The sequence below is a fragment of the Neofelis nebulosa genome, chromosome 5 (assembly GCF_028018385.1).
Source record: "Neofelis nebulosa isolate mNeoNeb1 chromosome 5, mNeoNeb1.pri, whole genome shotgun sequence".
In the NCBI taxonomy this organism is placed as follows: Eukaryota; Metazoa; Chordata; class Mammalia; order Carnivora; family Felidae; genus Neofelis; species Neofelis nebulosa.
In genome coordinates this window covers 7,965,115-7,981,561 of record NC_080786.1, presented here as the reverse complement: position 1 = coordinate 7,981,561, position 16,447 = coordinate 7,965,115, and the positions used below count along the sequence as shown (strand labels likewise).

Here is a 16,447-nt window from a genome sequence, read left to right as displayed (position 1 = left end):
CAAGGCAGTAGCATGAGATAAAATGGGGAGACTGCTGATGCAAAAGAATCCCGAAAGACTGCAGGCATGGCAGCAGGATTAGAACTCATATCTGACAATGGTAATAGCTGAATTAACCCTGGGAACACAAATGAGTGATGGGGAGGACAAACTTGGGAAGGTATTCTAGAGGCTGAGAAAAAGATCAATAAGAGAAGGGGAAAACAATAAGAGAGGGCTGTAGACATGGAAGACAGAGAATCAAGATTCAGCATAAGAACTACAGGTGAGCTGGAAGAAGTAAGAATCAAAATGGCAGAAGAAAACACTAGAGTTGGAACAATACTTAAGTGTGTAGGAAAAAAGGTCTTTGTATTATGTGCAACAGCATGAAACGAGTAGACACTACCGTTCTGGCAAACTGTTTGCTCTTTAAAGATAACGGTGAACCAAACAAACGTCTAAGAGAAGAGAAAATCGTTACACATAAAGGAAAAATTAGGATGTCTTCAGGTGTCTATTCACTCCAAGGCTAGAGATGGTGAAATACCTGTTGCAGGGCTTTGGAGGGCAAGTGATCCAGCCGCATGGATTTCATCCCATCCGTGGACATCAGGGGTTGGGGTTCCAGAGGTCAGAGAATGTGCTCAGCAGTCTATGGTAACAGATGACAGAGCGACTCCATGTGCTACGTTATGTGTGAGGTGAGACTGGAGGCTGGGGGTGCAGTTAGAGAATGTGGGACAGGACTTCTGCCCTCAATGGCTCTACCTGCTGATCAGGGCTGGCGACGGCAGGGGTCCAGCAGGGGGTGGAGCCTCCAGTACCTGCTGGTGTGTCTTCCAGGGAGTCGCCAGAGTCCGAAGAGACAGAAAGTAAGAAAACCACAGAAGCATGAAGACGACAGTAGAAAAGAATGGGGAGTTAGGGGAATGAAGCCTGACGGACAGGAAGGCAAAGGAACATGAGTTTCTGAGGCACTGCCTTGTCTATCTTGCTGACGTGCACAACATTGTGCCTGTGTACATGGTGTTTCTCCTCAACAGACAGATAATATGTGTTCTTTTCAAACACACAAATGAAACAGTCATGAAAACTGGCCATGGACCGGGCCACAAAGGAAATCCCAACAGCAAAATCACATAAGCCATATTTATTGTTCACAATGCTGTAAGACTAAAACAAACAAAGAGTAAAAAACAAAGCAAAACCAACCAGAAAGTTATCTACTCTTCTGATTACCTCTTCATTTTGATTGAAAAGAGAATCATGTTGGGAATGATAATTTACTTGCAAAAGTTTGACGATGGGTACACTACATTGCCTATGGGATGCTAACAAAGCTGACTTGAGGGAAATTCATTATATATACACGCATATATACACACACTATATATTACATTATATATAATGAATATATATATATATATATATTTGAGCCAGATTATCATTTTATTAATTGATCTCAAGGTGTTTTTGTTTTGCTTTTATATTAATTTTTTCATTTTACTTTCTTGTCTTCTGATATATTTCTAATATATATTTTCTACAGATTCTAATACATAAAATATTTCACGTATAAAGTTCACTTTTAAAGCTGTGGGCAGACCTGGACAGCTTTATAGGTGAATTCTTCCAAACTTTCAGAAAATTGTCAAGTCATATAAAGCGTTCTAGAAAATAGTAAACAACAGAGAGTCTTTGTCAAGTCATTAGTACAACTTGACAGCAAAGCTGAACAAGGAGGCATGAAAATGGAAACCTGCGACCAGAAACCAGTTTTTGTACAAAGGAACCAGGATCCAGTAAGATTTACGCAGCAAATGAAAAGATGTTTCAGAATTAAGCACTCTATTAATGGGACTTACAAACATCAACAGGAGAAAAACTATGGGATCATTTCACGGGATGGCAGAAAGCAGTTGATAAAACTCACATTCCTGATTTAAATCATTGAGGGAGCCAGGAACAGACAGATGCTTCTCTGTCTTGGAATATCTACTAAAGGTACAGGAGGTAACTTACTTAACCATATCTACTAAACATAGAGGAGTCGCCACTGGAAGCAGATGGCTAAGGACCGCAGCAAGATAGACACCAAACGCTGGGTGTCACTAGTCCTTCATAGTATAGCACACGATTGTCGCCGGGCCATAATACGAGCAAGACAAATAAGTGTAAATCATGGAAAAAACCATAAAAATGTCCTTCCTTGTGGACAAGATGATCATCTACCAGGAGTCGCTAAAAGAACCATGGGAAAGACTATTAGGACTAAGAATCTATTAGGGCTGAGTTATAAAATTACAAACATAAAGTCAATAGTGTTCTATACACCGTCAGAACTCAGAACAGGGAATGGATAAAAGAGATCTTAGGGGCACCTGAGTGGCTCGGTCGGTTGAGCGTCCGACTTCGGCTCAGGTCATGATCTCACGGTTCGTGGGTTTGAGCCCCGCGTCGGGCTCTGTGCTGACAGCTCAGAGCCTGGATCCTGCTTCGGATTCTGTGTCTCCCTCTCTCTCCATCCCTTCCCCACTCACACTCTGTCTCTCTCTCAAAAATAAATAAACATTAAAAAAAATTTTAAAAAGAGATCTCAACCACAATGTCAATAAAATGTACATAATTAAAAACTTCTTCACAAAAAGAGGAGAGCTTTGAAAAAAATCTTTAAAACTTGACAGAAAGTAAATGAATAGAGACAAGGAGGACACCGTTGGATGGGGAGCCTCAGTATTATGCAGACATACATTTTTTCCAAATAGATAAATGCATTTGGAGCAATCGAATCAAAACTTAAAATTTTCTTCAACTGGAAGGGAAGATTGTGAAAAATCACTTATGTGAGTAAAGGCCTGAGACAAGTTGAGACACTTTATAAAAGATCCTCGGCAAAAACCACCACGAAGGGAAGATCATCTACCGGATAGCAAAGTACGTTATGATGTTATTACAGTGAAAATAAAGTTGTATCTGTACATGAATGGACTTCTGCGTCAGTGAAGAAAATAGAGCATAAGGAAACCAGGCTCGTGGAAATAAAAGAAGGTTAATATATATTAAAGGGGACACCTAAGGCCAGCAGATAAAGGATGAATTATTTAATAATGATTTGGTGACAAATGCTTCATTTGAAGAAAAATAAGGTCAGATCTTACCACATATCATCCGGAAAAGCAAAGAGCAGAGCCACTGAAGGCCTAACCGTAAGTTACGCTACTCAGAATTGTCCCGGCATGGTGCAAGTGACAACAAAAAGGCTGACTTTTGTTGAACTTATTATTGTTTTAAAATTCTCTACTGGAAGTGCACCCTTCCTGCTTGCACCCTGAACACACTGTTCCCTCTCCCATGCTCCCCCGTCTCCAGGGACCACCTGGAGGCAATCTTCTGCAGGCACTGCGTGGAGATGTGCGCTGACATTTCTATCACTGTGAATAGCTGGTGGCGGGAGAATATGGAGAGTAAAGGCCCATTTTGCTAAAATACAGATCGCTTTCCAGAACTGTATTTCTTAAAAAAATTTTTTTTTTAATGTTTATTTATTGAGAGACAGAGAGAGACAGAGCATGAGCAGGGGAGGGACCGAGAGAGACGGGGAGACACAGAATGTGAAGCAGGTTCCAGGCTCTGAGCTGTCAGCACAGAGCCTGATGCGGGGCTCGAACTCACAAACTGCGAGATCATGACCCGAGCCAAAGTCGGACGCTCGACCGACTGAGCCACCCAGGTGCCCCCAGAACTGTATTTCTAAACGTACTCTATGTGTATGAATGTACAAACACAACTGCAGTTATTCTGGGGGACGTGGCAGGGATTTAGATTGTGGTCAAGGGGGACTGTATTTGTACGTTCACAACTTTTTTACACTACATTCATTTATTTATATTAAATATAAATTTGCAGGGGCGCCTGGGTGGCTCAGTCGGTTAAGCGGCCGACTTCGGCTCAGGTCATGATCTCGCGGTCCGTGAGTTCAAGCCCCGCGTCAGGCTCTGTGCTGACAGCTCAGAGCCTGGAGCCTGTTTCGGATTCTGTGTCTCCCTCTCTCTGGCCCTCCCCCGTTCATGCTCTGTCTCTCTCTGTCTCAAAAATAAATAAACGTTAAAAAAAATTAAAAAAAAAAAGTAAATATAAATTTGCATAGTTAAAAAGCATGCAGTTAAAAATAACTACACATATATATACATGTATATATATATGTACACACACATATAAGATCTAACCTTATGAAATATATCTAACCATATAAAATATATATTTATTTATATTAAATATAAATTTGCATAAAAAGCATGTAGTTAAAAATACTATACATATATATACACGTATATATATGTTCACGCATATATACAAAAGATTTCATACTTTTCTCAAAAAATGATGCATCCCTCAGTATTGGAGATTGTGTGTGTGTGTGTGTGTGTGTGTGTGTTTATTTTTATTTTTATTTAGTTTTGTTTTTGAGAAGACAGAAGAGAGACTTGCTCTAGTAAACTAAGAGGGAGAGCTAGGAGGGCCAGTTTTGAAGTCTCTGTTGGTGCAACACCACTGCCACCTACTGGGGAGGAGAGGACACTGCAGGGAGGCAGAAGCGACGCTGGTCCCAAGCGCTCTTCTGCCGGTCCTGCCTTCTATCAATGCCTTGCAAATATTGCCACCGGAAGACAACTTTCAAGCCACTTCAGAATAAATAGGAAGCTTCATGCAGCCAGCTGTTGTGGATATGAGGCATTTGATACCTGCCTGTGAGTCAGGCCGACTGCCCTCAAGAACATCCCTTCAGGTAAGTCACCCAAAGTCTCTGTAGGACAGTCTCCACTTGAGCTAGATGATAATGGTCTGGTGTTACAGAGGAGCAAATGAGACCTTGGAGCGAAGAAAGGATGTTTTCTAGGGGATACATTAGCAGCTCAGGCAGGACCGCTGCCAGATTCTGTGACCCGAGGGCCTCTGAGTCCCCAACGATCTTCACCACGGGGTCTCTCAAGAGCAGGGATCTGGCTGATGCATTCCCAAGAGGGCACTGTCGGAGCCACTGGTGACGTCCCAGCCTGTATCCGCTGGAGGTGCCTGAGTTGCCTGAAGTCCTGAGGGATAGTTTCTGGCTACTGATAGTTTCCCACCTCAGACCCGGGTGTCTCTGCCTGCAGGATTTCTCCAGAAACTGCTTGTGTCTCGAGTTAATTCTCTCCTGGGTGGGGCCACTCTCTACCAATGGGAGACGGGAGACTGTGACTAATGCTCCTGTCCTCAGGGGGGAGGCGTGTCCCATGGGGCTTCTCAGTGGGTCCCTGCTGGAGAGCACAGCCTCCGTAGTCAGCCTTAATAGGCCTTTCTCGCCACCCTGGCTCACTCTTGGAGTTCCTGGGATCTCCTCCCACCTAAACCTGCATCCAAATCCTTGACTCAGCGTCTGCTTTTGGTTAGACGGAAACTAGGAATGCAGAGCACGGTGGCTAAGGGCTACTGGCAAAGCAGTGAGGTTCCGGAAGTGGGTGTGCTTTCTCTAGGAGTGTAAAAGGTCAACCCGACAGTAATGTGAGCCTACAGAAGGCAGGGGCAACCTAACTAGATTCTTCCATTAGACTCTCAGTTTCAAATGCAACCCATTGTTTTCATGAAGTCATTTAAATTCTCCGGGCCACCTGTGTCGCTTTTCAGTTTAGAAAATATTGAGATGAGAGCGGGCTCCACAAAGTTCCACATTCAGTTGGCCGCGTCGCGCTTCGCCGGGAAGAGGCAAGGGAGGGGCAAGGGCACAGCGTGATCCCAGCACAGAGTTGCGAGCGAGCAGGGTGTCTTTGGAGAATACAGAATTAATCTGGTTGGGGGTGCACGAACTACCTGACGTTGTACGTAAAATGACATTCGACTGCATGCCTGTGTGTATGTGTATGTGTGTGTATATTTGTGTGTGTGTCAGGTGCGTGAGTGCGTGTGTGTACGGGTGCATTTTTCCAGGTAGAGAGTCCGTAACTTTCATCACAGAGTCTCAAAGGAGGCTCATGAACTAATTCATGTTGGCAAGGCCACTGAAGACACGTAGAGGGGGTGTGAGGTGGACGAAAGAATCACAGAATGTGAGTAAACTGTGGCCTGAGCTATCATACTGGAATAATATTTACTGAGCCCTCTGTCTAGGACAGAGCTCGGTTCCTTATAAACCTCACCTTTTTCGTGCATCAGAACCGTTCTTTGAAATGGCTGGTAAAATCATCTACATTTACAGAGGAAGGAACTGAACCCTCGCCCAAGGCCACACAGCCGGATTTGAAGCCAGGCAGCCTGACTCTAGACCCCATACCTTTAACCCTAAGCCAGCGGCCCTCACGCTTCGGTCCAGCAGACTCACCAGGAGAGCTGGTTCCAGCAGATGCCGCACCACGTCCCCAGGGTTTTTGGGTGGGGCGGCGCCTGAGAATTTGCATTTCTAACTTGTTCCCAGGTGGTGCTGACGCTGATGGTCTGGGGGCAACACTGCAAACCCACTTTGACCTGTCGGCGCTCGTCTCCAGAGAGGTGGTCATGGAACCCCAGAGAGGTGACGCGAGCTGTCTGGGCCACTCAGCTACCTCCCAGCAAACCAAGGTGAGAATCTGGGTCTGTGAATTCTAAACCCAGCCCTTTCGGCACCAGTCATGCTGGCAGAAGGGCACCTCTTGCTGAGAAGCGTGTACATGCACCTGCAGGCAGCTGGTTTTATTACCTGATGTGCATCCAGCCCCTGGCAATGGGCGTTGGGAGAAGACAACTCCTCGCTCGGCTCCTCTGAGCCCACACGGGCCCTTCTCCACCTCCTGGCCTTCCGGTCCGCAGCCTGGGGCATCTCCTCGGGCTCGCTGCTGTCCGAGGTCTCCCTGCTGGCTGCCTGGGGGTTGAAGTTCACGTCCAGCTCTCCCTGCAGGCGTATCTTCTCCGCGGCGGGGTCCCTGGGGGCCTTCCTCTGCAACCAGGACAGTCTGGCCCGGCGCCCAGCTTCCCGGGAGGAGCCCGCAGAGGACGTCTCTGAGTCGGAGCACATGGCCTCGGGGTTGGGAGAGAGCCCGGAGGAGGCAGAGGTGGCCGAGGGGCCTTGGTCCGAACCCTGGGCCTGTGTGGTCTGAGGCTGGGGGCTCCTGGGCAGGCCTGGGGGCCGCGGGCACAGCGTGCTCAAGGCCTCACTCCAGTCAAAGTCCTCCTCACTTTCGGAGCCCATCTCCTCGTAGGCAGATGTCACGCGGGAGGCTGCCTCCAGGGCCTGGAACGTGCCACTCTTGGGCTTGGCCAGCAGGCGGGTGGGCGGCAGAGCGCCATCTTTCAGGGCCACCCAGTTCCCGTCGGGGCTCTGCAAAACCGCGGCCGGGTCTGCGGGTGGGAGGAGAGAAACCAGAGAGGGCTGTTATCACCTGACAGCAAGGTGAGGCTGCTGTCTCTTCCCCACGACCGGCTTGTGGGGGTCCTTGGATCGGCGGACTCTAGGAAGTCCACGAGGCCACGCCCCTTTAGCAGAGCTGAAGGTCCCCAGGAAGTCCCTCGAGGCCCCAGTGCTCCACAGATGGGGAGAAACTCAGAGATCAGGCTTCTATTGCACATATACCTGGGTAGTTGGTCACCTCGACCTCCTCAGAATGGCACCCCCCTCCTCCCCTAGGCCGGCTGGGCACAGAAGAGGTGAAGGGAGAGCTACTGTTGGCAACCCCGGGTCTGGCTTTTTGCCCTTGGGCCATGGTTTCCCCTGGTTGGATGGGAGATGATTCCATCACCCTCCCTGGCCTCCCTCGAGGTTAACACACCCTGCCTGCCCTTGGCACTTGGACAGATCTCACCAATCACAGCCTTGTGAGAAGGCATATATGAAAGAAGATATAGGCATGCACACACACACACACACACACACACACACACACACACTCCAGACTCTGTCCAGGTTCCTGCTAACATTTGGTCTCTGACCCCAGTTCCTGACACAGGACTCCTAAATTAAATCCCTTGGGATTTCCTGGGTTCTGGGAGCATCTTTTATGCTAAGGAGGTGACTCTGGGGGACTCCAGGATGGGACTGGCCCCTAGAAAGGCCAAGCCATGAGTAGAAACTTAGGGCTGTCAGCCCCACCCCCACACTCCAGAGAAGGAAGAAGGGCTGGAAAATGAGTTGATAATTGATTGTGCCTACAGAATGAGGCCTCCATAAAAGTCCCCGAAGTAGGGGGTTCTGAGAGCTTCCTGGTCGGCACGTCCATGTGCCTAGAGAGTGGCACACCCCAGCTCCTCGGTGCTCAGGACCCTCCAGGGCCTCACCCTATGTACGTTTTCATCTGCTTGTTCATCTGTGTCCTTTATTACGGACATAAGTACTTCCCCGAGTTCTGTGAGCTGAGCCGTTCCAGCAAACTACTGCACCTCGGGAGGAGGTCGTGGGAACCCTGAGTATAGCTGGCTGGTCAAAATGCGAGTGACAACTTGGGACTTGCGATTGGTATCCGAAGTCACTCAGTCCTGAGCCCTTGGCTGCGGGATCTGGGGCTCACTCCAGGGAGACAGGATCAGCATGGAATTGCAGGATACCCGGCTGTGGTCAGCGAGTTGGTTGATATGGGAAAAACCCCACACATCTGGCCCCAGAAGCGTTCTGTGTGGGTCGTGGAGGAGTGAGGGTTTGTTCCTGTTCCGCATGTACGTTTCTCTTCAACTCAGGGCACGTGCCCCATTCTGAAGAGGATCTGAGGGAGAAAGCAGTTGGTATCCCCAATCCTACCTTGCAGATGGGGGAACAAAGGTAGGCAAGGCTACGTAACTTGTCAAAGGTCCCAGAGCCCATAACGGGCCGAGTCGGGATGAGGGGCCTCTCTACCCAAGGCCAAAGCAGCCCTGCCTTACAGCCTGTGCTGTGGAAACCCTTGGTCAGCTGTGAGGCTGGAGAGGTCCTCAGTTCAGGGTCATGGTCTGGATTGGCCCTCAGCTAGGCTCAGTTTTGCTCAGAGCATCTGTGATGGCTGCTGACTCGGGCCCCGAGGGTTGATCTGCACGCCAGGGGGTGAAAGTTGCCTTGTCTTATTTTTGCCGAAGCCTAAAAGGACAACGTGTCCTGCCCATGTGCCTGGGGACCATGTACACGGTCCTTCTCAGCCCTGAGTACCTGGCAGAGCTCACCGGCCTTGGGCACAGCAACTGCCACCAGAAGCTGTTTCCTTTATGAGGAGCCTTACAGGACTCCCTGGAGGTTGGGTGATGAGGATCCTGGGGCTTTGGGGACTAACTTGTGTGTGGACACCAGCTCCTGGGCTTGAGGCCTACAGGGCCACAGCGCTGCTGTGCTGGGACATGGGGGCAGAGTCCTGTCACATGCCACTTAAAACACAGATTCATTTTTACCCATTAGATGATTACTGTCTCACGTAATGAAATGAAGGTTATCAGTATTTCACGGTGTTGTCCACGGAGGACTGCCCTGGCCAGGACCCTGCTCTAGAACCACAGCCTGAAGGGCATTCAGATGTTGGCTGGACATTCTTCTCAGCTCAGAGACCCAGTTCTAATTTAGCTGCCCAGGCTGGCAGGACACCTGAGTTCCCTTTTTTCTCTGGGAGTCAGAACACAGGCCTTCTACATTCTGAGCCCGGTGGCGGCTGATTGGAGTACAGCCCTCCCAGAAGCCTGAGGGCCTGGGTCCTGCCTTTCTCTGGCTGGTTCTGCTATCTTTGGGGTCTCTCCGCACATCTCCATGTGGCAGAGCTCTGGTGACCCCTCAAAGGCCTCACGTCCTAGGCCCCCCTTTTCCTAGAGCACTTGCTTCTCCCCCTGCCCAGATGTGGCCTCCTCCTTCCCCGAGTCCTCCTGGTGTGATAGCCTGTCGGGCTCATTCCATGACCCCATCCGTGTTCCGGTAGATCACGCGCATGACCACGCCCTCCCCCCCGCCCCCCCCCCCCCCCCCCAGGACAAGGCCCCGCGGCTGGGGCTGCATCTCTGACCTCTCCAGCCTGCTCTGCCCCACAGCCAGCTTGTGCAGAGGGGAGAGCAGATGCCGTGGAGTCAGGGGGCCTGGGCAGAAAGCTCTGAGAGCCTCTCAGCCTTGGTACAGCTAATCCCCCCCTGGTTGGGTGTGGGGTTTAAATGAGAGGACACCGATCAAGGGTGTTACATGTGCCTGTTCAGAGCAGGGGACGGCCATAACAGCACTCTTCCCCTCACCCATACCTGGGCTGCTTTAGGGCAGGGTGGAGAACAGGGACTGTGGGTTCAGGCAGATCCAGGGCTGAGCCCCAGTTACTGGGATTCCTGGCAGGTGACCTTGGTCAGAGAGCACCTCCTGCGCCAGTTCCCTGACCTGAAAATGGAGACAGTGTGCCCTCCGTGGCAGTCAGAGGATTATTACGAGACATCCTGTGTAAAGCATCGATCATACTATCCACTCCCCCTCAGCCTTTTTTTATCTTCTACCTGTTGAATGGGCTTATACTATCATTATTTTTATCTGACGTCACAGGGCAGCACCACGAACTCCATACATGTGTATATGTATGCATCTACCCCATAGTTGCTATTCTGGACCACAGCAACACTGCTCTCATTGGCCATGGAAACATTCAGAAGAGAGGCCAGTGAGGGTGTTATTACCATTTACCTGTTATGGGCTCCACCTGCCGTGGTGGTAATGGAGGTCTTCTGGGAAAAAGGGTTTCTATTTTGCTGGCACTTTCCCAATGCCACATCCCAATAGCATCAGTCAGCTGGTGTGGAAGGCAGGGACCAAAGAGCCCACCTGGGTTTCTCCAGAAATGCCTGGGCTCTCTCTCAGTGAGGCTACGAATGGCCAGTAAGTGGCAATATTGATTTTCTCTGCAGCAGACGTTGTGGATCATTTCAGGGTATATATATCCTCTGGGCTCCCAACTGCCAGCACTTGTGATTCTTTGCCTGAGGTGTGCTCTGTTTACCAGAGACTGCTGGGCTGCCCCAGGGGCGGGGGGCGATCCCAGGCCCCTGGATGCAGCCCTCAACGAATGACACGGGAAGCCGGTGGATAAGTCTCCCCACTCCCCTGCCTGTTGCGCAGGACAGTATTCTATGCTGGCTCTTAAGAGTTCCCCAGTGGGGACGAACCGCCATCCTGTTTAATGAGTCATTTGCCTGCCTTCCCTTCCTGTCTCCTGTCCCCTCCCCTCTCTGTGTCTCCTGGGCTCACCTCCAAATAAACCACAGGTCCTCAAGTCTTCACATTACAGTCTGCAAACAGAGACACCCCCACGATGCAAAGATGCAAAGCAGACTCCGCCCTGGCCGCGGGGAGCGTTCACTCCGAGGGGAGAGGTGTGGCCCTGGGGCCTTACAATCGGTCACCCTGTCTGCCTTCTGGGTGGTCTTTGGAGGCCCAACTCACCGGCTGCTTCCTGGGCAGACTGGCCCCTCTGCTCTCTGGGCTCTTCCGGGAAGCTTTCACTTTTAAACCCTTACACTACACTACAGCTTATTTCCTTGGCCGTCCACCCCCATCACTCCTGGCCCGCCGCCACCCTGACCACAGCTTGTGTCTTCTTCCCTGAGCATTTCTGGAACCTGTCCTGGGCTGGTAAAGACTACTTGTTAGTGAACACGGACACCCACAGGCTGCAGGGACGAGGCCGAACTCTCGATGCGAGGCTGTCTGGGGCCGTGGGAGGAAGCCAAGAAGAGAAAGGCCCTGAGAAGGCCGCTCCTGCCTGGCTCCAGGGCGGACTGTGTTTTCTCTGCGGTCACGCATCTGCCTTCAACACCCACCCCAGGGCGGGCAGGGATTCAGCCCGCTGCTGGCTCCTCTCTTCCGCCTTTTACGGTCCCATCTACCACGGGCCTCTGCGGAAGCTAGAAGTTGACCGACTTCTATCTCCGCAAAAACAGAGCCGGCTCCCTGAATGCCCGACCCGACGGAAACCTCGCTGTCTAGCTTCCTGTGGCTGGAACAGCTCAAGGCCGCGCCTGGGCTCCAAAACCACATGCTCTCAGTCCTCCGGGAACATGCACCGGGGACCCTGCGTCCCTCCGTTCTCTCCTCTTTCCGCATCCTCTTTCACGACGGTGCAGACAACAGCTCAAGAGCAGGGGCTGTCCCCTGACTGCAATGTCCAGCACCGAGCACATGCCGTGCACGCAGCCAAGGTCTGTAAGGGGAAGATGTGTCTTGGGAGACATCCACAGACTGCGGTCAGCCCTGCCAAGGCCCCAAGTGGATCTGCTTTGGTTTACTCAGCCCACAGCGTCCCTATGGCTGACCCTGACCGTGAGTTAGCAGGCTCTGGAAGCGACCTTTCCCCTGAGGCATACACAGAAGTGCTGAAAATAGCCCAGTGGACATTAACCTAAGATGCTCTCCACCTCTGGGTCTCCGCTGGTCTCCATTTCTTTTTTTTTTTTTAAATTTTTTTTCAACGTTTTAAATTTATTTTTGGGACAGAGAGAGACAGAGCGTGAACGGGGGAGGGGCAGAGAGAGAGGGAGACATAGAATCGGAAACAGGCTCCAGGCTCCGAGCCATCAGCCCAGAGCCCGACGCGGGGCTCAAACTCGCGGACCGCGAGATCGTGACCTGGCTGAAGTCGGACGCTTAACCGACTGCGCCACCCAGGCGCCCCTCCGCTGGTCTCCATTTCTGCTCCGCTGACATGGGGCAAGGGCCCTGGGTATAATCTGCTTCCTGCTAAACATATCAGACATCCCTCAGCACCTCTGGGGTTGGCCTGGAGACCTTAGCAAGGCCAAGCAATCCTCAAAACACCCTGCAGTTTTCTGCACAAGGGCTTTCTATGTTTGTAATTTTAAATCTCCATCCTGAGGGATGCATGGAGCTTTTGAGTATGAAATCTTTTGTGTGTGATATTGTTGAACTAAATTATATTATTTAAAAATTTTTAATGTTTATTTTTGAGAGAGAGAGAGAGAGAGAGAGAGGGAGAGAGAGAGAGCGCACGAGCAGAGGAGGGGCAGAGAGAGAGGGAGACACAGAATCCGAAGCAGGCTCCAGGCTCCAAGCTGTCAGCACAAAGCCCGACACGGGGCTTGAACTCATGAACCATGAGATCATGCCCTGAGCTGAAGTCGGACGCTTAACCGACTGAGCTACCCGGGCACCCCTAAATTTTGTTTATATACAACTGGTGAATTATAATATGGGTGCTTTATTTTACAGAAAATTAGGTAAAAAAAAATTACATTTTGAAAATTAAAATCCTTTCCAAATTTATTTGGAATGCTCATAATTCAGCAGGGAACTATTTCATGAATTGGAGTGTTTGTCAGACGTTTTTATAATCTCTTCTAAATGTATCAGTGTGTTAAGCATGGATTCTGAAAGGCTCTTTGTCGCTGCTGTTGTTTATTGGTTTGCTTTTATGGAGTTGGGACGCACTTATTATCATGCAGTGGTTGAAAGAGCCCACAAGCTGGGGCCACGATGTTTGGGTTTAGCCACACTAGCTGTGGGATCTCAAACTCGTTCACCCTCACTGCCCCTCACAAGATAATGACCCTGGAGGAATGAATAAAATAGTGCCTGCAGATGAACCCTGTACGTTGTAGAGTATTTTTAAAAGTTAGTTATTATTGTTTATTGACGATCTATTATATGACATCCTCACATGCCTTGTGGAACTTTTACAGTCCCTTCTCTGTGGGGACTTTCAGTCTCTGGTGGGAGCTAACGAGAGAAAAAAAAGAAAGAATCTGAATGAATGAACAGCAGGAGGAAGGGAAAGTAAAGCTCATTTAAAATGGAAGAATGTGGGGCGCCTGGGTGGCTCAGTCGGTTGAGCATCCGACTTCAGTTTGTGAGTTCGAGCCCTGCGTCGGGCTCTGGGCTGACAGCTCCGGGCCCGGAGCCTGCTTCAGATTCTGTCTCCCTCTCTCTCTCTCTCTCTGCCCCTCCCTCGCTCACACTCCGTCTCTCTCCCTCTCAAAAATAAATAAACATTAAAAAAAAATGTAAATGGAAGAATGCAATTACAAAACAAAACCCAAGCCATATACATAAAGGAAGACCATTTCATGTGTTTGACCGAATCCCTGCAGGTTCTCCCGATGGGTTCTACTACATGGGACGCATGCAAGTGACCTGTTTGGAAAAAAGTTTTAGAACGACTGTAGTAATCACTGCATTGGCCATTCTTTGCCCTGGGAGAACATGGAGCATCGGAATTTGCCTCAGTAGCTGTTACTCCAGTCTTTTCCCTTAGAAAGCAGCAATGAGAGCACCATCGTTAAAAGCATATTTCTAAGACGAATGTTTTGCTGCGAGGTTTTGTGGTGTTGTTCAGAAAAGGGGAGGGCAGAGCTGACATATACTGGGAGCTGAGAATCCTTTTGTGGTTTCTTCCTGTGAGGACAGTGGTCCTAGCTCTCATTACGTGTATCTAGGCGAGGAAAGAACAGGCCTGTGCCAGGGTGGAGTGAGCATCTTGACGTGGACAGTCAGTCACGGGCCGGGGAGACCGAGGTGGCCTGGCCAGGCCGCTCCATGGCCCTCGGCCGTTACCCACGTGGTTCCAACCCCCTCACGGCCTCCTGAGGTGCGACTCTGGGAAAGCGACAGGCTACTTCGAGCCTCCTCATTGGGAAGGGTTACGTGACTTGACAGGTTTACAAGGGACCGCGTGTTGTGGATGTCGGGTCTCTGGAGAGGTGAGTTCAAGAGCTCTGTGCAGAGACAGGGCCTTCCAGAAGCAGGAAGAATGGGGAGCACGCCATTCTCAGGTGTGGCGGGGATGACAGCTGGCCACGAAAGCCCCTCTCACGGCCCAGCTGTGTGGCCGGAATGTGTTTGCGACGCCAGGACTGCGTCTGCCAGGCCCTCTGCATCAACGTGGGGCTGTGTGACCGGTCCTGGCCTGCGGTCATCGCCCTGCACGCCATTTCCCTGCTGAGGCGGGTAGGGAGCAGGTGCACTGACTTCTCCATTCTCCCTTCCTCTAACTGCTGGCCGAGGTGAAGGACCCAGTGGAAGAGTCAGAGGCCACAGGGCACAGCAGAGCCACAAAGCAGAAGGAGCCTCTGGCCTCTGAAGGCCCGTTCAAGGCACTGCACCGGTGTGTGGTGAGAAATTAAACCATTGTGTTGAGCCGCCTAAATGTTTGGTTCCTTTGGGACAGTAGAGAGTGCTACCCCAACTAGTATGTCGGGTTTTAGAAAGGACTCTCTCCAAACCAACCCACGCTGGGACCCAAATCCTTCTGAACGCTGAAATGCCCTGCCAGGTGGGATTAGCCTTTCTGGCCTGCCTGAGACATATTCTCCTGGCCCAGGTGGAACAGGAGGCTGGAGTGAGACCGTGCAGCCAAGGACCGTAGCACACTGGCCCAGGAGCCCCCCGCTGGCCCGTGGGTCTCAGCAGGAACCTGCCCAGTGGGGAACACGACCGCATTACAAGCGTGTACCGGGCTAGAGGCCTCGTGACTTGGTGGCTCAGCGGCCCCAAGGGGGCACACACCGACTCGGGCTGGTGGAGGGGGGCCACTCAACAGCCGAGAAGCCCCCAGACAGCACTTCGGAGACCCACAGACCAACCAGATGCTGCTTAAAACAGTTACTTGTGTCGTCCAGCCTGTCCACGCTCTTCCAGATGGGCAAGGCCGCCTCCTCCCTCGGTGGCTGGTCCTGGCCCCTGGGCGGCCTTGACAGAGCCTCCAGCGAAGGGGTCCTCGGGGCATCTTCTCTGGTGAGTGAGAACGCAGACTGGGATCGCTGAGGAGAGACAAGAGGGGAAAAGGGTGAGCTCAGTGAGAGTCACCGGGAGGAAAGCCTTGCGCTTTCTGGCGGACGATACGACGTGGAGAAGGCAGGACGGCTTTTCCTGTGCTGAGGCTTAAAAGCTGCGAACCAAGTGCATAATGCTGTATCACGACAGGAACGGTGCCCTGTTTGCTGCACCGCAAGCTGGCCAGGCCTTCCGGAAAGTGTCAGAGACGCAGCGGCCTCCGACAGAGCCTGTGTCGTAAGGCTCCTTTTATGCAGCAACACCTCTGAGGCCAACTGTGCCGGAAAAGGAAAGCATCTTCCCCCTGAAGACCTCCAAACCCGAGAGTTCCTGCAGCACACATAGATCTAGCACCATGAAAATGCTACAACGGCTAAGTGAGCCAAGTGTGGCCGTCCACAAACCTACAACTATTGGAACATGTTCCCACCCAGCAGGGAAAAGGCACTGCTACCTAAGAAGTGGTGAGGGGGAAACACGTTTGAATCGTATCACATGTATATGTTACGACATATACACAAACATATATATGTTACGAATGTTACAAAGAATTATATGTATATATTATATATTACATATACTAACTTATTATTATATATTAATCGTACATATTATATATATTAATTAATATATATAAATTAATTATTACATATATAATTTATCGTCAAGTTAGCTAACACACACTGTAAACGGTGTGCTCTTGGTTTCGGGGGTAGATTCCCGTGGTTCATCGCTTACCTACGACACCCAGTGCTCAACCCA

General features: G+C 50.5%; 1 protein-coding gene across 5 annotated transcripts in view; it reads right to left on the bottom strand.

The window, feature by feature from the left end:
- MYRIP (myosin VIIA and Rab interacting protein) overlaps nt 1-16,447 on the bottom strand; it is a 370,434-nt gene that overhangs the window by 59,549 nt on the left and 294,438 nt on the right. For all 5 annotated transcript variants that reach the window (XM_058729485.1, XM_058729487.1, XM_058729486.1 and 2 more), the window contains 2 exons: nt 15,519-15,672; nt 6,692-7,329 (listed from right to left, as the gene is read on the bottom strand). In XM_058729485.1, the coding sequence (XP_058585468.1) occupies nt 6,692-7,329; nt 15,519-15,672 (792 nt within the window). The remainder of the gene's footprint in view (nt 1-6,691; nt 7,330-15,518; nt 15,673-16,447) is intronic.